The 23,357-nt window shown below is 34.4% G+C and overlaps 1 protein-coding gene across 10 annotated transcripts in view; it reads left to right on the top strand.

Moving 5' to 3' along the window:
• Positions 1-23,136, top strand: part of CEP126 (centrosomal protein 126) — a 105,501-nt gene extending 82,365 nt beyond the window's left edge. For 3 of the 10 annotated variants that reach the window (XM_043895578.1, XM_043896192.1, XM_043896111.1), the window contains 5 exons: positions 6,234-6,346; positions 9,588-9,663; positions 11,244-11,453; positions 16,634-16,698; positions 22,335-22,826. In XM_043895578.1, coding sequence (XP_043751513.1) covers positions 6,234-6,346; positions 9,588-9,663; positions 11,244-11,453; positions 16,634-16,698; positions 22,335-22,397 — 527 coding nt within the window. In that variant the 3' untranslated portion in view covers positions 22,398-22,826. Of the gene's footprint in view, positions 1-377; positions 422-2,754; positions 6,347-9,587; positions 9,664-11,243; positions 11,454-16,633; positions 16,699-22,334 lie in introns of those variants that run through there. The other 7 variants (XM_043895664.1, XR_006339825.1, XR_006339820.1 and 4 more) reach the window with 7 other exon arrangements.
• Positions 23,137-23,357: the final 221 nt, after the last annotated feature.

The raw sequence follows: 23,357 nt of genomic DNA, 5'->3' as shown, positions 1-23,357 counted from the left end.
TGCTGTTAAGAAGGCTGTGTGATGCCTGGAAGCTCACATCTACTAAATTTGAATATATGCATATCCTATGACTCAACAATTTCAGACCCACAGATGTGTGTGTGTGTGTGTGTGTCTGTGTGTGAAATTCATTCATATGTGAAACAGAAGATATGTACCAGAACTTTCATAGCAGTTTTATAGCCATAATCTAGAATGATCTCAAATGTTCTTCAGTGCTATAATATGTAAAGTAAAAGTTATTCATTCAGTGTAATATCATAATAAAAAATGAATCAGCCACTACCAAGAAACAGTAACATGACTAAATCTCACACCAGGATATCATGCAAAAGAAGCCCATCATAAAAATGCATATTATATTCCATTTCTATCAGGTTGAAGAATAGGTAAAACCATGGATGGGGTTATATGGAAACAGGTAAGAAGAAAAGCTTTTTCAGTGCTGGTAATGTTCTATTTCTTGACTTGGGTGTCTGTGCCATCTGGGTGCGTCTACCTGAATACTTAGAATTTGCACATGTTTCTATAGGCAGCTGTACTTCAGTTTTTTAAAAATCCAAATGATGTTGACATACTAAATACTTTGAAATCTGATTTCAAAAAGAATGCTTTGCTTTGTTTTCTTTTCCAGGGAATATTAAAAATACCTTCAAGGAATCAAAAATTTGATTACTAGAAAAGATCAAAGATACAATTGAGCTTAGCTCCCCTATTTTATGGATGAGGAAACTGATACACATAATGAGATTATATAGCCCAAGATGACACAGGTAGTTCAAAGCAAAGCCAGAATTTTGTATTGCAGCTGAATTTATTCTTACCTTAGAATAAATTTAGTTTTCATGAGATCAGAAATGTAATTAGAGATACTGAAGAAAATTATTCTAGATATAAATTAGGTAGCATTTACTATGTGCCAATCACTATCGTAAGCACTTTACGTGTGGAAACAAGTTTAATTCTCTCAACAACTGTGAGTAAATAATAATACTCCCATCTTATAAACGAGGAGAATGAAGCAGTAAGAGAGCTAATAACTTGTGTAAGTCACATGACTAGAACTAATGGCAGAGCCAGGGTTAAAATTCAGGCATTCTGAATCTATTATCTCTGCTCTTAATTACTTAGCTATTATGCTTGTAATTAAAAACAAAAACAACAAAAATACCTCTGTCTGTAAGAAGATGGATATAATCTTATTGTGATTATTTTGAAATATATATGTAAACTGCTAATCACATTGTATACCTTAAATATGTTAGATTGTTAATATTTCACTAAAGCTGAAGAGTATAAATTAATTTTTAAAACTCTGAATAACCACAAATTTTTCAGTAATACACATTTTTAAAATAGTACATTCATCTAATACAGTTTGTCAAAAGTACAGAGTAACAAAGGAAGTCATTAATCAAATGAATAATGGCATGAAGATTTAAAATCATCTTTACCAGTTGAAGTGATAAACCAAAATTAAAAAACTTTGGTTTAGTAGAGAAAACTATAGTCATGTATATGCATTCAATACAATTTTTAAAATTTTTTGTTGGAGTATGTTTGATTTACAATGTTGTTTTAGTTTCAGGTATACAGCAAAATGAATCTGTTATATGTATATTCACTCTTTTTAAAATTATTTTCCCACATAGGTCATTACAAAGTATTGAGCAGAGTTCCCTGTGCTATACAATAGGTCCTTTTCAGTTATCTATTTTATATATAGTTGTGTGTATTTATCAATCCCAGTCTTCCAATTCATTCCTCCCTGTCTGCATTCAATATACTTTTTTAAGTCTCTCAATTGTGAAATGTATCTTACATACAAAATAATGTACATAATATACAAGAACAAGTTAAAGACTAATAATGAAAGAACCCAATGCCCAGTTTCAAAAATAGAAAATCACTGGTATTGTTGAAATCTCACATGCCTCTCCTTAATTACATCCCCTTTCTCTCTTACAAAATGACACTATATAGAATTGTGTTAATGATTCCATGCTTTTCTTTATAATTTTACCATATGTAAATATATCTCAAACCATATATTATTTAGTTTTGCTTTAATTTTGTAACTCATATAAGTAGAACCATTTCATCTATATACTTCTATGATTTGCTTTTTTTCAATTAATTTTGTGTTTTGGATTCATTATTATTGATTAGTTTAGCTGCACTTCATTTGTATTTGTTTTGTATTACATTTCATTGAAATTGCTGTATTACAGTCTGTGGAAATTTTTCATTCTCCTATTCCTGGCCATTTGGGTTGCTTTCAGTTTCTCGCCTTTATGAATAGTGCTTCTAGGAACAGTTTTGTACATCTGCTGATACACATGTTGCTGGGTATGTGTATTTCACCCAGGTTAAGTATACTGCAACAGGTAGTGCCAAATTATTTTCCAAAGCAATAAATGAGAGTTGCCTTTACTACGTGCTCACTAAACCTCCAGTAGTCAGACTTTAATATTTTCAAAAGTATGGGTGAGAAATAGTGTTGCCCTAGTTACTACTGAGTTGAGCATTTTTCATATGTTTATGCATAATTTGCATTTTCTCTTTTGTGAAATGTCTTCTCTTGGGTTCTGAGTTTTTTTTTCCTGATTGATAAAAGTTCCTTATATCAATATATTCTAGGATTCTACATCAGTTATATGTGTTGCATATATTTTCTACCAATTTGTGGTCTTTTTTTTTTTTTGCATTTTGTTTCTATCTATTTAGTTTGGCTTTATTTTTTTTTTTTTACAGAAGCAAGATATCTATCTTGACAGTTTTTCTTTAAGAAAAGAAAAAATCAAGACAAAACTAAACAAACAAGAAAACTTTACTGTATCTGTTAGAAACTTAATATAATTTTAGGCAATAATAACCAGATCTTTGGAAGTACTGCGATAGTCTACATTATTTTAGGCTATATATTTTAAGAGCTGTATATAAACAAACTGGAGTGAGCCAGAACTCTGGAAGGAGGGGTTGTGTCTGAAGGCCAATTAAAGGAGCTCAAGCCAGAGAGACATGTACAGGCTCTGTACAAATGTTTGAAGGTTTATTATGTTAAAAAAGGGGGAAACAGAACTAAGTGAAGGGGTAAAATGTGCAAATATGTTTTCAGCTCAGCATGAGGAAGAATTTGAGCTAATACCACCAACAATTGGGGAAGGTACCCCCATGGGGAAGTGGCTTCCCTTCACTTAAGCATTCAAGCACAGGTTGACTGTCCATCTCTGAGTGGTTTAGATTTATGAGTAAGAGGTTGAACTAGTTAACATCTAAGATCACTTCCCAAACTATAATTTCATTAATGTCTCCAGAATTTCCCCTTGTTTATAATTGAGAATACTGTAAATTTTAAAATACATAATACCTTCCTAAAGATTAGCTTTATTTTGAGTTTTGGTAGTAATTCTATCATATTTAGAATTTTCATATGAGACAAGAAATTTGACTAGAGATGCCAGCACAAACTATATTATTTTTGCAAAAATACATATATTCTCAGCTATTATATTAATTAGTAAATAGTATTTAAGTTCATGTATGTGAATGGAACAAAACATGAAAAGTTTTAAGCATATATTTTCTTCTGTTCTTAGTATCACTTTATAATCCACAAAACTGAACATCTACACAAAGAACAATCAAAAACAAATAATTATGCTATGAATTGAGAAAGTACAAAAGTATTGGTAGGTCTTGCCTCCAGAAGGTTTATTAACAGGCTGAAGGAAGAGAAAAATTATTGATACAGCAGTCATGTAACCAAGTCAATTTTCACTTAAGATGTTTTTAGAGCTGTTCAAAAATAGAAAAATGGGGACTTTTCAAGATTTAGAAGACAATTCCAAGCATAATAAACAGTATTAAAACTTTATTGGTACCCAAATTATCTCACTATAAGCTATTAACATGTAATATATCGAGCATTTAACATATTTAGCATTCCCTTATTAGAGTAAACATAATACAGTGCTTTTTAAACTATAGGTCATTACTCATTAGCAGATTATAAATCAGTTAATGAGTAGTAACCAGAAATTTTTAATGAAATATAATTGTAGAATGTTCTAGAATAGAAACTACCAGAGGGCACTGTATATTGTAAGAGTAAATATGGTTCACAAAACTATATATGCATCACGGGTCACAACGGAAGATATCTTTCTATGAGACACAGCCAAATCAAAATGAAAATTACTAGCATAGAGAGTAAGAGTAGAATTCTAGATTTTAGAGACTGTTTGAGCTAAATCTCATCATCGCCCTTTACTGGCTCTGTGACCTTGGGCAAGTTACTGACACTTGCCTGTGCCTCAGTATTTTTATCTATAAAAATAGTGATGATAACAGTGCCTATAGTATAGAACAAGGCCTGGGCAACTATAACTGTTCAACACATTAGCTAAAATTATGTTAGTATTTCTTACTCTAAAAAATCAGATGTTCAATTACTAGCCAGCTTTCTTGAAATTTGAAAGCTTTTATGTCTTTGTTGTTATATAGATACAGGTATCTACTTATAGTGTATGTGTATAATTATATATATGTTATATAGAGAAAATATACAGATATTTAGCTATGGTAACATAAATATCTGTGTTCTTTCAGTACATAATTTCAGCTACAAATATTTATATATTTTTTCCTACCTAAACCTGTATGACAGAAGCACACATATACACTCCCAAGACATTTGTGTGCTTATACACACTCCTTGAATTTTCCACCTTTCAGTCCAAGAGTCTTATTAACTATGTATCATTGTTACTTTGTACTTTAGAACATAATGTTCCTTTTGATTCAAAGATCCTTGTACTTGGAGGCCTACTACTCCTTTAAGACCAAGCTTAAACATAACCTCTGTGAAAGCTTTCTTGATTCTGACAAAGGCTCTGTGTTTTCACTTAATTCTTTACAACTTCAGTTTATTCATACACATACAGTTTATTCACTTTACTGTAATAATCCATTTAAATTTATATCCATTCTTCTGGAATCATGGACTCCAAGAGTTTTTATTGTACCACCATTAACAAAAATGTTGAGCAAATATCACATACATATATACCATACACACATATTACTCTACTAATATATACGTTAAGCACCTTAGCCAGAAATAGAAAAAATTTTTAACTGAGACAAGGATGAAATACAGACTTTTAAAATAATTTTTAAATTTTGTATCTTATAAATCATACATTTTAAAATAATAATTATAAGAACAATTTTATGTACTAACATGCAAAAAATTTCTCATAGTATTAATAATTTTCTGAATGGGATAAGATGATAAGTGATGACTTTTTTTTTAAGATGACTTCTATATACCATCCTTAGATATCTCAAGGCATAATACACAGAGTGAGGTTTATTGTTATTTTTTACAATTTTTAGATTTGTGATCCTTTGTTATAATGTAACTATACTGTCATTGTTATTGTGTGGCAGAGAGTTTGTAATGAGAATAAGATGTGAATCAGCTCTGTCTTTCTTATTCTCCTGTGCTTGCACTATTAGTATTGTCTTTATGATTTTGCAAGACTATTTTTTAATTAGTCATAGAGAAAATAATAAATAAAATAATAATAAAATATTACACATACAATAAAAGCCCTACAAAAGTCATTTTAGCCTCTTTTCCACTTTGTAAGGATTCATTCAGATACTATGAGATATCCATAAATCCAGGGCACACATAAAATTCAGTGCATTGAAGGACACAAAAGGACACTTGTGAAGATAACACTGCCAAACTCACACACTTAGAACCTCTGCACTTCCTGCAAGACAACTGTTTACTGTATGCAGTGTGCATACCGTGTATGCGCACTGTATGCATCTACCATGCAAACTCACAAGGGTGCCAGTATCAATCATGTTTTACCACAGTAAATTTTAAGTTTCTAATTTTTAGATAATAGGAAATTAAATTTTAACATGTTCTTCCTGTGCAACAGTGATTTATTTTGCATATCCTCCTGGTGTTCTGCCACAACACTTTAGAGGTCACTGCTCTAAACTATAGACCCCTCAAAAGCAGAGATGTTTAAACCATTATGGTACCTGTGTCATGCATCGTACATGTAAGAGAAGTTCAATAAAAGCTTGCCAACTGAATGAATGAAACTTAGGGTTTTCTGTGATGTTTGAAAGTAACTTGGAAGTTTACAGTGGATATATACTGTCTACTTGTGTAAATTTTGACTTTGTCGTGGTATTTGTTTAAGATTCTAGTGTTACAAGAAGAAAACAAATTGTCGAAAATAAGCACAAAAGTCTTTTAGAGCAAAAAAGACAAAACCCTGGATCTGTAGGACAGAAGTACAGGGAGCAGATGAATGTAAGTACAGCATTAGTAGACATCTCTATTCAATAGTGAAAAATTGCTTGGAAAACAGAATGTTCTTAAAGGTCTGTGCCCTGCCTGTAAACTGTTCCACAACATAAATGATATAGCCAGAGCCATTGTGAAGCCCTGGAACTCTCTATGCCAGGAGCTTATTGTACTATACGTAAATGCTATATTCTACTTTGCCTGAATGATCAGTTACCAATGAATATTTTAAAGCAAGCTTAAGAAATTATTTTATTTGTTATTTGTTATTATTTATAGTCAGCTCTGGGGGAAAGCTGAATTTATCCACAACAATATTAATATTTAGCTATACATTAAAAAAGGGAAAAAAAGAAAAGTAAACCAGAGCCATGGAAAATAAAGCAATGTGCTTATCATAAAGACTAATATGGTTCCAGTGTGTTTAAATGTCCTCCTTGAACCTGAACTTCCTGGAAGACAGGCCAAGAAGGAAAATAGAGTGTTGCATTGTTCTCAGGGGATATCGACAATGACTTTGTTTATACCATTGAGGATCTCCTATACAGGACCTTGAAGTTCATAATAGATACATCCCTGTTAGCAGTCAGCAACAAATAAATAAGGAGTTTCCTGTGCTGTTTGAAATAGAGGTCTTCAGTAAAGGTCAGAAGCATAATAATGTGGATTTGAAAGTTAGTGGAGGTGATTCTATGAAAGCTAAATAAATGTGACCTAAATATAACATTTTCTAGCAGTCTAATTTGATCCAAGGATTGTATTTAAAATATTTTTTACAACCTAGATGGATGAGTGAATAGCATTAAATACAACCTCTGATTTTTAATAGAATTGAAATAGAATGTTTTATGAAAAATTTGTATTTCAAGTTAAAGGTAGACGGTCCTATTGTCTGAATATTGTAGAAACTATTGATTTTTATATGGCTAGTTATTAATATGGAGAACAATCAACCATGATTTAGCAAAACAAATCATTTAGTTTTTTTATTTATGTAAATAATGCTGTCACATTACCAGTACATTTTTACTGCTTAATAACAAACATAGTACATAATTATAAATATAACTTCATGATTACAAATAGAATAATACCTAATAAGTCTTTCCTTTTTAACTTCCATGTTGTTCATATCAAACATCTCAAAATCTCTAAAGTGAACACATTTTTTATCTTTATTTGTTATTTTTATCAATATATATTAAATTTATAAGTAATGTATAGTTATAACAAAAAATGAACAAAGTGAATTTTAAATGCCATTACTGTTGTCCTCTCTAAATTCATCTCTATTTTCCTGTGTCTTTTTCTGCTCTTCAGTGATTTGCTCCTTTGCATTCTATCTTGCTGCCTTTAGAGTCCATTTCTGTTCTTCCCAGAAGCTCCACTTCCACTTTCACATACACATCTTTCACTCCACTTATACATCTACAAAAGTCTTGTTAGCTTTAAAATAGGTCAGTGTTTCCTGACTCAAAACAAAGTTTTGAAGTTTAATTTTTTTCATCCCTATTGTTTCGTTTTGATTTTTGGTTTGGGGTTGAGTTTGGTTTTGTTTTCACTCAAGAAGGTAAACAAGGATTCAGTTACTATAGCACTGGCTCTGTCACCTTGTTATTAGGAAATGTATTTTATCACACTGGATTTTTCCCAACCACTGCTTCTGTGTGGAGAGAATCTAAAAGAGGTCAGTTCAGTTCAGTTGCTCAGTCGTATCCAACTCTTTGCGACCGCATGAACCGCCAGGCCTCCCTGTCCATCACTAACTCCCACAGTTTACTCAAACTCATGTCCATTGAGTTGGTGGATGCCATCCAACCATCCCATCCTCTGTCGTCCCCTTCTCCTCCTGCCCTCAATCTTTCACAGATAAGGGTCTTTTCAAATGAGTCAGCTTTTCGCATCAGGTGGCCAAAGAATTGGAATTTCAGCTTCAACATCAGTCCTTCCAATGAACACCCAGGACTGATCTCCTTTAGGATGGACTAGTTGGATCTCCTTGCAGTCCAAGGGACTCTCAAGAGTCTTCTCCAACACAATGAAAGATAAAAAAAGCACAATTGCCACTTTGTGCCATGGTCTCAGTCCAGGTTGCCTCAAGTCTATAATGGAGAACAGGCAAGGCTGAGAGCTATTGAAGCAGGGTTTTTGCAGAAGCCTGCCTCAGTTACTCTTCCAATTAGACTGAACAAAGGCTAGGTATAGTAATAGCCAGGCAACTTAATCTAAGAATCATTTCTTAAAGTGGAACAGAATGAGCGTAAAGAATCAAAGTAGGCCATATCCAGGGAAGGAGAGTTGGTATCACTCAAGAGTGTTGAATAGAAATGCTAGTTGCCAGTGCTCTAATATTTCTTATTTCTCAGTTCTGTACAGCATTGAGGCAGCTGTTTCTTTTTTAAGTATTGTCATATAAGATGCTTGCTTATCCTTGGCATAAAGCCACAATCAGAGACTTTTGGCTAATAATTGTCACCTACCCTTACAATGATAAACCAGCCTTAGGGTAATTTTTTACCTTTCCTTTAGTTAATACTTTTGATTAACACCCAACTTACTTCCCTCTTCCAAATGTCCGAGATGATATTGCAATCTGAAAATGTACCAAAATTGACAGAAAACATTTTTCTAATCTTTAGTTACCATGAAAGTGGAAGTTACTCAGTCATGTCCAACTCTTTGGGACCCCATGGGCTATACAGTCCATGGAATTCTCCAGGCTAGCCTTTCCCTTCTCCAGGGCATCTTCCCAACCCAGGGATCGAACCTAGGTCTCCCGCATTGCAGGCGGATTCTTTACCAGCTGAGTCTCAAGGGAAGCCCACGAATACTGGAGTGGGTAGCATATCCCTTCTTCAGGGCATCTTCCCAACCCAGGGATCGAACCTAGGTCTCCCGCATTGCAGGCAGATTCTTTACCAGCTGAGTCCCAAGGGAAGCCCAAGAATACTGGAGTGGGTAGCGTATTCCTTCTCCATGGAATCTTCCTGACCCAGGAATCAAACAGGCGGATCAGTCACTGCAGGTGGATTCTTTACCTACTGAGCTATCAGGAAAGCCATTTAGTTACCATAGAAAGTGCTTATTCCAGTAATTCTTAATTTCTGCTCCAAAAAAAAAAGGAAATATGTATTATATGAATAGTGATAATTGAAAATAAAAACAGCAAATAAAAGTTTCTAAGCCAATATATATCACTAATTTTAAATATGGAATTATATTCTGATTTAATATTCTATTTTTATAGAATTTTGGACAAAGTATCCAGCTAAGTTCAAATGAGCCAAAACAAACTACAAAGGGTACTTCTAATATTGAAGAAGGTATGTTTTAGTTTAAACATTTTCCTCTTAGCTTTGTTCCCAATGATTTCTTTTTTGTTGTTCTTATACATATTTTCCAAAGTTCTTACATATCACATGACTGTTATATCACCAATTAGGACCTGAATTCTCCTCACCCTGCACATTTAGACTGTTGCCAGTTTTTATTTGTTCTAAATAATAATATATTGAACATCTTTCTACATCAGATTTTTTCCTGACTATTCGATGATTTCCATATTTATATACCCAGAATTAAAATTAGAGTACCTGGCTTAATTGGCACCCAACTAATATTTATTGAATGAAACTCTGTGTATTAAATGAGTACTAGGTCAAAGGAAATAAATTTTGTTGTGGCTTATTTTATATGTTCCTGTAGCATTTTCCTGAGAAGTATTATCATTCAAAATTCTTCTGGGGTGTATGTGAACTTGAGGTGAATATCACATCTATTATTTGCATATATGGCAGAGAAATGGTTTGTTATTAGTTTTTATTTGAGTACCTTTTACAAATAATAAGCTTAATTGTTTCTGTATGTGTATTTATTTTGGTGAATTTTTTCTTCATATTCTTGTTTCCTATAAATATTGGAGTTTTAGTATTTTCTCACTCATTTCTGCACACTCTCTAAATATCAAGGATTCTCATCCTTATGCTGGTTACAAATGTTTTTACTACTTTATTATGTGGATTTTATTCCACTTATGCTTTATTTTCACATATAGAAGTCTTACTTTACATTTTTCCATTCAATAAATAATTATTGAGAGCTAATTTCCTGCCTGCAACTAGATATTTTGGATACATAATAATTAACCAAACATATAAAAGTCTTGGCCTTCAGAATTTAAAATCTATTAGGGAAGACCAACCTTAAAAAATTTGTTTTTGGTTTTGTCTTAGTGATTTGTACATTACCAAAGAAACTTCCCGATGAAGAAAGTTAGAAATGTTTCTTTTCCCTCTAGATTACTTTAATGATTTGATTTGTTAAACTTAACTCTTTAATTCCTTTGAAATTTGTTTAAATAGATGATGTGAAGTGAAACTCCAAAGTGCTTATTTTATAAGCAACAAGCTAAGGTATTTGACTCATCTTCTTTCGTGTATTTGATCCTTCTTTAGTCATATGGTCTTTTATTTGGTCAGTTTCTAAGCTTTCAGTTCTGTCCAGCTGATCATCTAATTTTCTAAAATTTCCTTAAGTTCCTTTTCTCTTATCATCATAATTGCTATTATAAGACAGTCTCCTTCATCTCTTTATTCTACCAATGAATAATAAAAACAACACAGAAATAATCTACATATACATAATGTATTTTTTCCTTAGTTCAACTAACACTCTATGAACTTTTATTACCTCACTGCCATCATTTTGAGTATCTGTTTTTTCATTAAGGATAGGAAAATACTAGATATAGAAGACCCTGACAAATAAAATGCAAAGTAACAAAAGATTTACTGGGTTTCTGCTTGTGAAATTAATACGTACAGGCATGTCAGTTAAGTATGTATAAGGACAGATCCCAAAGACAAAAAGGGATCAAAGAATAGTTAATATAAAGTTTCTGTAGTTTCAGGCAGTACTTCTGAATTTTTGATGGCTGAAAATCTAGTGAAAGCTTCAGTGCCTGAGGATGAGATTCTAACTGTCATGAATAGCAAGCAGCTACAGCAGACAAATCTGGCTTTAAATAAAACGCAGCAATTTAACATCTGTGCACTATCAGCTGAAGAACAAAAGATCCTACAGTCCCTCAATCATCTCAATGAAAGGTTATACTGTAAGTATGGAAGAACAGTTTTTGTATACAGGAAATTTTGTATTTTATTCTTAGACAATTTTTGTTTAAAATTTAATTTAAAAATTGAAAATGAAAATGCAAAATGTGTCCAGCTTATCACCTATTTGAATCAAGTATATAACAATTTAAAATTTATCTGAATGTATATACTATTTCAGGTATACTGTATTCATATCCTTTACAATGATACCGGTTTCACTGGCAGGCTTAATTGTCTTTTGGCAATGTGTGAATATACTTCCATTTCAGCAATGTGACAAGCTAGTTATCTGTACCTACCATCCATCTAAAACAACCATAAATTCAGGATTGTTGCCATTCAGTCACTAAGTCATGTCCAACTCTTTGTCAGCCCATGAACTACAGCATGCCAGGCCTCCCCATCCTTCACTGTCTTCCTGAGTTTGCTCAAACTCATGTCCACTAAGTCAGTGATCCCATCCAATCATCTCATCCTCCGTACTTACCATCCATCAGAAACAACCATAAATTCAGGATTATGTACTTCAAAATCTTAAATATAACAATAAGATGGTAAGAATACAGAAATTCGTAGGACCAGGAACTAAATATAAATAAGAGCCTAGAGTGATCAGGAGAGTGCTGCTGCTAGCTTTTCTCTTGAGAACATTTAACCCACAGAGTGAAACTGAGCTTTGTTTTCATGGCCTCACGGAGAAATGAGAACAGAAGACAAAATCCATGGCCTACTTAAGATGAGTAGTCTCATGGAAGACCCTCCCACCCTAAAGTTGGGCCTACCGAGGAGCTACATCCTATGCAGTCTCACACTCCCAGAGAGACAAAGAGGTTGAAGAAAAAAAAAAGCTTGCCTAACAAGTCTCAGAATTAAACAGATGAGGGGCGAAGACATGCAAGCTTTTTTCACCCCTCTATATGTCTCTGTATGTCTGTGTAACTCTTTAAGAGGTTTTTGTCAACAACAGTCTCTTCCTAAAGGAAATTCTAAAGAATGTACTTTAGCAAACCAAAAGTGATCTCAGATGGATAGCCTGAGAGGGTAAATTTGAACAAACATTGTATAAAAAAAATAATAAATGTAGTTAAAAAGTAGTATGTGATTCAAAGAGAAAACAGAATTTAAATACCTATCAAAAATATTACATAAATTGGAAAACATAACTGGTATTAAAGTGTACTGGAATTCTTATATGGTTATGGAATTGAGTAACGATAGAGATAAACTTTGTACATGCTTCCTAAGTCACCTCATTCATGTCCTACTCTTAGCAATCCTATGGACTGCAGCCTACCAGGCTCCTCTGTCCATGAGAGACAGAAATTAACTTTAGATGTTGACGAATAAAGTATGTCTGTGCTAATTACTAAGGTCACAGAGGAAAACTAGTTTAGATGAATTATTAGCAGATGAAATTGACTATAAAGCAGAAAACATTACTAGACATAAAAAAAGATGACTTCATGATGATCAAAGTTTTAATACAGGAAAAATCTATAAAATATTTTCACTGTATAAACATTTAAAAACATAGCCTCAAAATGTATAAAGTGTCTTTTAGCCATGATTAGTGGATATTTTAACATTAATTATAATTAATTACAATCAGTAATTGATAGAACAAATAGACTGAAAAAATTGATATATAAGAGCAGAACAGGAGACTAGAGAAATTCTTTCTCAGTGGTGCAGTCTTGGAGAAGGGGAGCAGGCATCACTGTAGGAAAGGTATCAAGCTCCATACAGAACCTTCTTTCCTGCAGAATGAAGGTCTGGGCTTCCCAGGTGGCACTAGAGGTAAAGAATCTACCTGCCAAAGCAGGAGACAAAAGAGATGTGCGTTTGATGCCAGGGTCAGGAAGATCCCCAGGAGTGGGAAATGGCACCCACTCCAGTATTCTTGCCTGAAAAATTCCATGGGCAGAGGAACCTGTTGGGCTACAGTCCATTGGGGTGCAATGATTTGGACACAACTGAGCACACACAGAGGTATTGGGATAGAGGCAGCAAACTGCTGATTGCCCCCAGGGCACAAGTGAAGACTTACTGGGTGTAGCGGAAAGGTAAGAGAAGTAGGCTTCTACTCTTGGAGAAGGGGCAAAAAGGAGGCAGAGACCCAGATTATTTGAGGTATCATGCTATTGGAGAAGGGGCACAAAATTGTCTTGCACAAAACCTTCCAAAGATATAGTGGACAAGGTGGACTGCCCTGGAAAGGAGGAGCAGAATGACTGAGGAGGCATGAAGGACATGCCTAAGACTAAGCCTGGAGCAGGACAACAGAAAAACTCCACTACTGCCCCGCTACAAGGCCAGCAAGTACCAAGAAACAAGCAGTGGGAATCAGCTGGAGAAAAGCAGGAGCATAGAGAGTCTTGTGGTGCTGTGCAGACACACAGGGATGCAAAACCTGAAAGTAGAGGGGAAAATGTAAGGGGAAAGCCTCTGACACCTGCAGAAGCACAAAATAACACTAGAGAATATTGAAACCACTGATGCACTGAAGGTAACCATAGCAACAGTAAGACTCAAACTGAGTGGACTAATGACACACACACATACATACACATCAATTGTCTAACAGAAAAAACATGCCCATTTTCTGGCACAAACATGTTTACCTCAAACAAGAAGTTCAGCATTCAGTCAAAACTTAAAAAGCAAGGAAAAAAACTCAGTCAAGGGACAAAGCAATGAACAGAGTGAGACACAGGTGGCCCAGATATTGAAACTGTTGGGTAGATAATTTTAAATAACTATGACTAATATGACTAATATGTTAAAGGTGATAGTGGAAAAGGTGGGTCACATGGGAGATTACAAGGCTGAACAGATAAAGAAATTCAATGGAGAGATGGAACCCATACAAAAGGGTCAGATAGAAATGTGAGAAACAGGAACACTGCAACAGAAACGAGTAATGTATTCTATGTACTTGTCAGTAGATTCAACAAAGCTGAGGAAAGAATTTATGAATCTGAAGATAAATGAGAGAAAATTTCCAAACTGAAACACCAAGAGACAAAACGTTTGAAGGAAAACACCAGAACAGAGGATCTAAGAGCCATGGGACAGTACAAACCCATCTAACAAACATCTGATTGGGATCCCAGTGTGAGAAACTGCAGCCTTTTTCACTGGAATGAGCTACTGATTGGATTTAGGTAAAACCCTTTCACATGGGATGAGAACCTGTTCTTGGGTTCCAAACAGCTATGAAGAACTTCTGCGGTTCATTTTGAGACAAGCTGTTTGTCACTTCATATTGCAACAATTGGGCATCAAATGGAAAGAAATTAAATTGAGCTCCTACTACATAATATATGTAAAAATCAGTTACACGGTGATTAAAGATTAAATATGAAAAATATATATATAAAGCTTTTAGGAGGTAGCATAGAAAATATTTGTAATCTCAGGATTTCAAGGAAGGATTTCTTAAGTAGAGCACAAGGATCATAATCTATGGAGGAAAAAGATAATAAATTTGACTGTATTAAAGTTACAAACTTTTCTTCATATCAGAACATTAAAAGAATGAAAAGGCAGGCCACAAAACAAAAGAAAATTTAATACATCATTCAAATATATAAAGAACTATATATCAATAAGAAAAGTCAATTTAGTAGAAAAATAGGTGTGGGAAAATGAACAGGAACTTCATAACAAAGAAAATGCAAATGACAATAAACACTAATAGCTTATTCAACATTATTAATAATGCAAAATAAAATGAGATACAGTTATAAACTCATCAAAAGACATGAGTTTAAAAACGTGGCAATGCTGTGTTGGCAAAGACATACAGCAGTTAGAGCTCTCTGGTAATCCTGATGGGAATGTAAACTGAGGCAATCTTTTAGGAAATGTTTTGCTACCCATGTAATAAATTGAACATACCCTCCAACCTAGTTACTTCTAGGTGCATATCTAGAGAAAACTGCACATGTGTATCAGGAAACATGTATAAGTATGTGTAGTGTGTGTGTGTTAGTTGCTTAGTCGTGTCCTACTCTTTTCAACCCCATGGAGTGTAGCCCACTAAGTTCCTCTGTCCATGGGATTCTCTAGGCAACAATACTGGAGTGGGTTGCCATTCCCTTCTCCAGGGGATAGAGATGAGCATAACAACAAAAGCCAAAAATTTTTAAACATATATATAAAGAAGCAAAGCCAGTTTAGTGCATTACCTCTGTGAGCAAGGGAAGAGAGTGCAATCCCCAGGGCAGGTGAGGTAGGGAATTCCAGGATTTCTCCAAAGTGATAATGTTCAAATGTCTTAGTCTAGGTAGTTACACAAGACATTAGCTTTATTATTACTAACTAAAATATGCACGTATTTTTTACATACTCTTTGTGTTAATTTCAAAATTAAATACTTAATACATTAATAAAAGACAGGGTGCTGAATCTACAAAAGCAATACCTAACTAAAGCTATAGGTTTAAGATGTAAAATTATGCAGTTGTGCTGTGCTCAGCAGCGGCCAACTCTTTGCCACCCCATGGACCTAGCTCACCAGGCTTCTCTGTCCATGGCATTTTCCAGGCAAGATTACTGGAGTGGGTTGCCATTTCCTTCTTCAAAAATTAAGTAGATAAAGAATGAAAGCATCAAGTCAGTGTTTTTGGAGGGCTCTTTTTTTCCTTTAGATACTTCCACACATCTTAAATGCTTCATATAAAAGATTCTGTCTTAATTTTTTTCTTCAGCCCAGATCCTTGCTATTATATGGACAAAAGCAAAAACACTGAAAAGGCAAGAGCTGACCAAATTACTAAACTTTTTGCACCTCAGTAGCTAAACATCTCCTCCTTTTTCCTGAGATCCTCCAAGAATGAAATTTGTTTTTTGTTGAAAAAGAAGATAGAAAAATAAAAATAAAAAAAACACACAAGAAGATAGAAAAACTTTAAAGAAAAAATAACCTAGCATTTGAATAAAGATTGGTATGGGACAGTCAAAGTACTAGGAATGTCTTTTTAGGAACATAAATTTTGTGTATAATAATTGTTTTTAATCAAATTAACTCTTGATTGTTTCTGAGGACAATAAGGAAAAAAGTTTCTTATTCAGTTTTGAATATTTTGACACATCAGAGTTTAATATTTGATTCTTTAGCCAGTCCTTTCAATATACATAACTAAATTATTTATATATCATGGTATAATTATTTCAGATATACAAGAAATCATTTGCAAAAATCCATCCATCAAAAGTACTTTACAAATAATACCACTTCTGGTAAGTATTTTCAGAGTATTTTTTGTTTTCTTGTTTTAGGAAACATCATGTTTTTATATGTAAGAATTCTTTATTGATAATTTTTCTTGAGACTGACTTTTAGGAAGCTTTTCTCCCCAATCAACTTTTTAATTATAAGATGTTTTATTAGAATCAAGCAAATATTCTCTAATTTAAAAAATCATAATATAAAGATTTTTACATTGAGAGCATTTCATCAATTGACAGATGGTAACCATTCACTTTCTCTCCAAACACATTACTCTTCCTTATTTTAATATCAGTAACATAGGTCAGCAACCTCCCTTTCTCAGGGAAAACAGTATAAATTCACAGAGTTATAACATCAAAATTACTCCATTCCCCTCCTCCATCAATACGGTTTCATTTGTCATATTCTGCCTGGAGATTTGAACATTTTATTTTTGTTTGCCCTTCTGTCTGCTGCTTTTATTTTATGTTATTTTACTCTTCATTTAGATTCACCAGCTGTTGACATTTTGCCGTCCTTGGTTTATCTGATGGATGGATGGATGGGCAGATGAAACAGCAGAGTAGAATACATGGGCTCAGATAGGACAGGGTAGATGGGACAGAAGATGCATAATTACACACAAACACATATTTTAATGAACTGCTTAAAAGTGTAGACATGGTGATACTTCCCCTCTGATACCCCAGCATACAGAAATTCACCTACATAACCACAATATCATCATCACACCCAAGAAATTTAATATCACATATTATTTGATACACATTCCACATTCAAAGTTCTTCAGTTGTCTAAAAAAAACACTCTGTGGCTATTTTATTTCTCTGATCCAGGATCTAACCCAAGATTATAATGTTGCATTTGGTTGTCATATCTTTAACCTAGAAAAGTTTCTTCCCTTTTTCAACCTTTCATCTACATTGACACTTGCAAAGTGTCCAGACGGGTTATACTGAATACCCTGTAATCTGGATTTATCTGATTGTTTTCTCATGACTGGATTCAGGTTATTTTTTTATTTTTTTATTCAGGTTATTATGAATGCAGAGTTCTCAGTTTATGTTTTTGTAGCCTGTTTTTCTTTTAATCACTTGGGCTTATTTCTGCCTGTACCTTGCCTTCATGTCTTCTGTTGAACTGCTTGTTATTTATAGTCCTGAAAACAGATGTCCACACTTTTAGATGTCCAAGCTTAGTGCCTCCCTTTGGAATAAAGTGCATGGGCTTTCCATGTACTTTGGTCTTTTAAAAGATTTCAGAATTTGTCCTTGGATCTTCATTGTGTTTTATATATGTAAAATTATTTAATATGAAGTTTTAAAAAGGCAATATATAACCATATTCTTACACTTTCTGTATGTACAAGAGACCATTAAAATTGTATTTACCAGGACACCTGTAGTATAGCCTATTTCTAGTCAATAGAGATTTTTCCAAAAAATATTTCTACCTCTTTAAATGGCAAAAATGTCTGTTCAAAAGTATTTGTTATTTGGGGGATATTGCAGATAAGCTTTTTATCAGTGTTTTTTATTTTTCATTCATCTCCAATGTTTTCCTATCCATATGAACAAGAATTTTGTTTTTAAATTATAATGCTATATTATAGCTTTACAATGTACAAGTATTTTGTAGTTAATTCAGAAACTGAATTTCTCCACCTAGCAACACTAATTGTATGATATCTATCAGGTACCCACCCCAGTACTAAAAACCCAAATGTCATTGGTTTAACATTGGGGAATTGATATTTCATTCCCAGAAGTTGTATATCTCTCTGGAAAATTCACAACCTGAGTGAAGTTTATATATTAATCCACCACCCCCCACCCCACATATATGGTTTTATTGTTGTTGCTGTTTGCATGTCTACCCCATTCTATTGCCCTTTGGGATATTTCCCCCATACCAGTGTTTGATAGTGTTGATCTGGGTTTCTCATCTCAGGCATAGAAGTAAACTGATGTATTTTTTCTTCCTAATGTGTTTAGTATGAATTTTAAAAGACACTTTATCATTTTAAAAAATCATTCTGAATGGTGTAAAACCATTTAAATCATTTGAAACCATTATCTAGAAAGAACAATAATGGATTTCTAATAGTGGGATTTCAGGCACTTTAATACTTGGGTTAGAGGAATAATTTTGAGCAGGAGAGCCACCTCAGTATCTTTCATAGCACAGTCAACTGCTATTGCTTAGAGCAAGTGCTGTTCTGAGATTTTTCAGAAGAAAAGTATTCAACCCACTCTTTCCTGTATTCCTTCATTGAACACTCATAATCACTTGAATAATATCCACCCCCATAGAGTACTGATTAGCATTATGTGAGGTAATCACCCATGTAAAGCACTTAGAACAGAACCTATAACATAGCATGTGCTAAATACATGTTCAGTTGCACTATTATTATTATTGCCACCTCAGCTTCCCAGGTGGCTCAGACGGTAAAGAATCCGCCTGCAATGTGCGAGACCGGGTTCAATCCCTGGGTCAGGAAGATCCCCTGGAGAAGGAAATGGCAACCCACTCCAGTATTCCTGCTTGGAGAATCCCATGGACAGAGGAGCCTGGTGGGCTACATTCGATAGGATCACAAAGAGTCAGACACGACTGAGCAAGGAACAAACATGGTCATCTTACTAGTTTAAATTATATCCAAAAAAAGTGACATTCCAAAAAGTATTTACATAAAATTTACATGCAAAGTGTAACATCTTTTCTAAAAAATAGGAATTATTCTAACAACAATTTTTAATCCCATAGTGTACCATGTCGATCTTCCATTCCAGCCAAACATGTTTAATGTATTTAATGTGAATCGAGTTTGCAATGCTCTGCTCTGCTTTTGTGTTTTTCTCATGCTTTACTTAGGTTTTTGCCCGATTCCCATCTGCACTGTATTTTCGCTCTACTCTTCAGACACAACCCTCTAAGCTGCAGCTTAATGTTAATTCTCCCAAGAAGCATCCTGTGACCAATCCATCTATGATACTCTAAGCCTCCTCTGAACTTATTACTGCAGTATATCTGGTTTTACACATATATACTCCATATGCGCTTTATTAGTTGTCTTTCTAAGTGAATAATCTTTTTTGGATCTTAGAGGCTTTTTTTCACTTATCTGCCCACTTCATAGAAATTTGCACACATTAAATACTTGAAAATATTGGTTGAGATTATATGGCTTTTTTATACATGGTCTGTGAATATATAAATTATCCAAATTTTTCAGACTTCAATTAAATGCAGTGAGCCTGAAACTTTTTTTAATATTCTAAGGATTTTATAATCCATAAAAGTACCACTGTTTCTGGAGTTCTTCCAAAGGCCTCTACTGAGTGTTGTTTATCTGTTTGTTTGCTTTGGCTGCGCAGGCTTTCTCCAGTTGTGGGCGCACAGGCTCCTCTGGTTGCAGAGCGCGGGCTCCAGAGCACACTGGCTCAGCTGTCCTGTCAGCTGAAGTCTTGGTTTCCCGACCACGACCACACCCACAGCCTTGTGGGCTCCCAGCCACTGGGCCACCTGGGAAGCTCCTAAGTGTTAATGTTGTTGTGTATTCATTCAGTCGTGTCCAACTCCAAACCCATGGACTGCAGCCCGCCAGGCTCCTGTCCATGGAATTCTCCAGGCAGGAATACTGGAGTAGGTTGCCATTTCCTTCTCCAGGGGGTCTTCCTAACCTAGGGATCGAACATGTATCTCCTGCATTGGCAGGCAGATTCTTTACCACTGTACCACCTGGGAAGCCCCTGAGTGTTAACATTTAATCAATAATAGTCTTTGTGGCAACTGAACATTTTCGAGATATAATAAGAAAGGAAACTCACACTTACTAGGCTCCTACCATTGAAAAGCACTGTACCAAATGGTCTCATAGATATTCTTCTCTTTAATCTTCTAAGTTGGTGACATTAACTGATTTTCTCAACTCTCAGAACTATTCAGTGATGAGTCAGGGTTTACACTTTCCCATCCTCCCCCCAAAATCTGTTCTACCTTTTATAATCCTTATTTCAATCAATGACACCATTATCCACCAGATTTCTCAGAAATTTGTATCTTATCCAGGCTTCTCATTCTCCCTTAACCCCTAGTCAATAAATCCTCCTAATAATAAAGTACATCTCAAATCCACTGACTCCTCTCCATTTCTAATATTATCTTAGTTTAAGAATTCATCATGTCTCATCTAGACCATTTCAACAGCCTCCCTTTTTGCTCTCACCACTGCGTCTTCACACCATCGCCAATCTTTTTAAAGCGCAAGTATGAACGTAACACTCTCTTTCTTAAAACCCAATCTCAGTAGTTACCCATCACCTGAAAGATAAAATTAAAGACTTCCCTGGTGGTACCTTGAATAAGAATCCGTCTGCTAGTTCAGGGGACAGGGTTCGATCCCCGGCCCAGGAAGATTCCACATGCCACAGAGCAGCTAAGCCCATGCACCACGACGACTGAGCCTACGCTCTAGGGCCCATGAACCATAACTGCCCACGGGCCGCAACTGCTGAAGCCCCTTCACCTAGAGCCTGTGTTCTGCAACAAGAGAAGTCACCCTAATGGAGCAAAGAGCAGCCACTGTTTGCCGCAGCTAGAAAAAGCCGGTGCAGCAAAGACCCAGGGCAACCAAAAATAAATAAATAGATAATGAAAAGTAATTTTTAAAAAACTCCAGAGAACTACATTCAAGAGCTTTTCACCCTCATCTCCAGTTGCTCCACAGGTCATGATTTACATACCCTTGAGGAAGAAGCAGGTCTCTCCCTGGAACTTCTTGCAGCATCCTGGGCCCATGCTGCTCCCACTGCCTCACAGGACTGCCCCTAAATGCCCCTCTCCTACTGTTCTTTAAGACTTGACTTCAATGTCATCACCCTGATAGGCTTACCCAGCTCAGACTTTGTTTTACCCAAAATTTAGAAGTTCTTCTGTTTGGCAACCATAGCAGTCTGATTTTTTCTTTTTGTAAAAATTATTATATTTGCCTATTTTTATTCACTGAACAAATATAGCCTTAGTTCTTACCCTGTGTCAGGCTGGGACTTGAAAGCAGAAAACGCTTTCCTTTCCTCAAGTAGTTTGCATTATAACACAGATTATACAGATAAAATTCAAACAATATAGGATAAAAGGGTTACTCCAGGCCCTCCCATGATTTTTCAATATAAAAACTAGGAATCTTAGAAGCAGAATTTTCAGTTTGGAATACTTTACCTGCTTTTTAAATAAAATAAATTTAATGAATTTTTAACAATTACCTTCCCAAGAACTTCTTTAGCCTAACATTGTTAAACTACTCCTAGGGTATTATATGGGCTCCAAGTGATTCCTGTAGAAAATAAAATTATTAAATTTTGACCATTTACACAGCAGGTTATGATTTTAAAAAAGCACCTCTAAGTACATCTTACCAATAGCAAAGAGTAAAGATTATGAACCATTATAATTAGTATGATGCATTATATAAAGTGATAGTCATCATGTTGAGATTGATGTTTATGTAGCATTTGAGAAATTGAATTACGAGTTTAGTCTTATTAAAATCTGTAATCTGTAAGGAGCTCCACCTAACAGATTTTACCTTAAAGTCTATGAATACTACAGTAAAAGAATATATTCTGAAATTATGTTACAGAATAGCCAGCCAAGGACCAGTCCATCTCCTGATGTTGGATCCAGATCACAGAGAAAATACTGATGAGTATAACAGTAACTATTAAATGGAATCATTATTTTTTGGAATCTCCTATAAATATATATTTATGTGTTTGTTAACTATTAAAATACTATAACCATCAAATAACATGAACAATGGAGATAATTGATTTACATTTATGCTATAAATAACACTTTATTATGTATTTTATTGATAAATACATTTTTAATAAATGAAAATACTTCACTGTTTTTAATGAGAATGCTACTGGAAATAAATTCATTGTATTTAAAAACAAAGTAAGATATTTTATTATTCAAACTATGTGTTAGCTATAGTTCAGGAGCTTGTTTTGCTGAAATTCCTAATAAATTCTAAATTTTTGTAGAATGGTGTAAAAAGTTTACGATTAATAATACCTCTCATAAATAGTAATTCTATTTGTTTAAGACTTTGAAGGATCTCTGTACTTTGGAGATGTTACTAAAGGGTCTTATTCTCAGTTCTGCATGTTAAGAAATTAAAGTTATCACTTTTTAAAGGGGTGATTGGTCTCTAAATAATTGGCTTTACTAGCAAAGCTCATGAGGCAGATGGTAAATACAAAAAGTAAACTACAATCCCAACTGGATTACTTAAATTGTCTGGTCAGTATGTTCTTTTCCCAATGAGAGTGTCTATTGGTGAAACCAGATTTATATTAGAAAGTTGTTTCTTTAAGTATAGAGACAAAACCAAAAGTTGTATGGTCATAAAAAAAAAATTGTTTTCATAAAATTATGATAGTCTCATACATCCTTTTGAAGAAGGAAATGGCCACCCACTCCAGTATTCTTGCCTGGAAACTTCCATGGATGGACAGAGGAACCTGGTGGACCACACTCCATGGGATCGCAAAGAGTCGGCCACGACTGAGTACATCAGCAGCATACATCCTTTTATCAAGTATTTCTACCTCATGCTCTCATCACCTCTCATCTGGACTATTTCAAGATTAATCTC

This window comes from Cervus elaphus, chromosome 1, assembly GCF_910594005.1.
Source record: "Cervus elaphus chromosome 1, mCerEla1.1, whole genome shotgun sequence".
NCBI classification, from domain to species: Eukaryota; Metazoa; Chordata; class Mammalia; order Artiodactyla; family Cervidae; genus Cervus; species Cervus elaphus.
The sequence above is the reverse complement of the archived record's forward strand: the minus strand, read 5'-3'. Positions and strand labels throughout refer to the sequence as shown.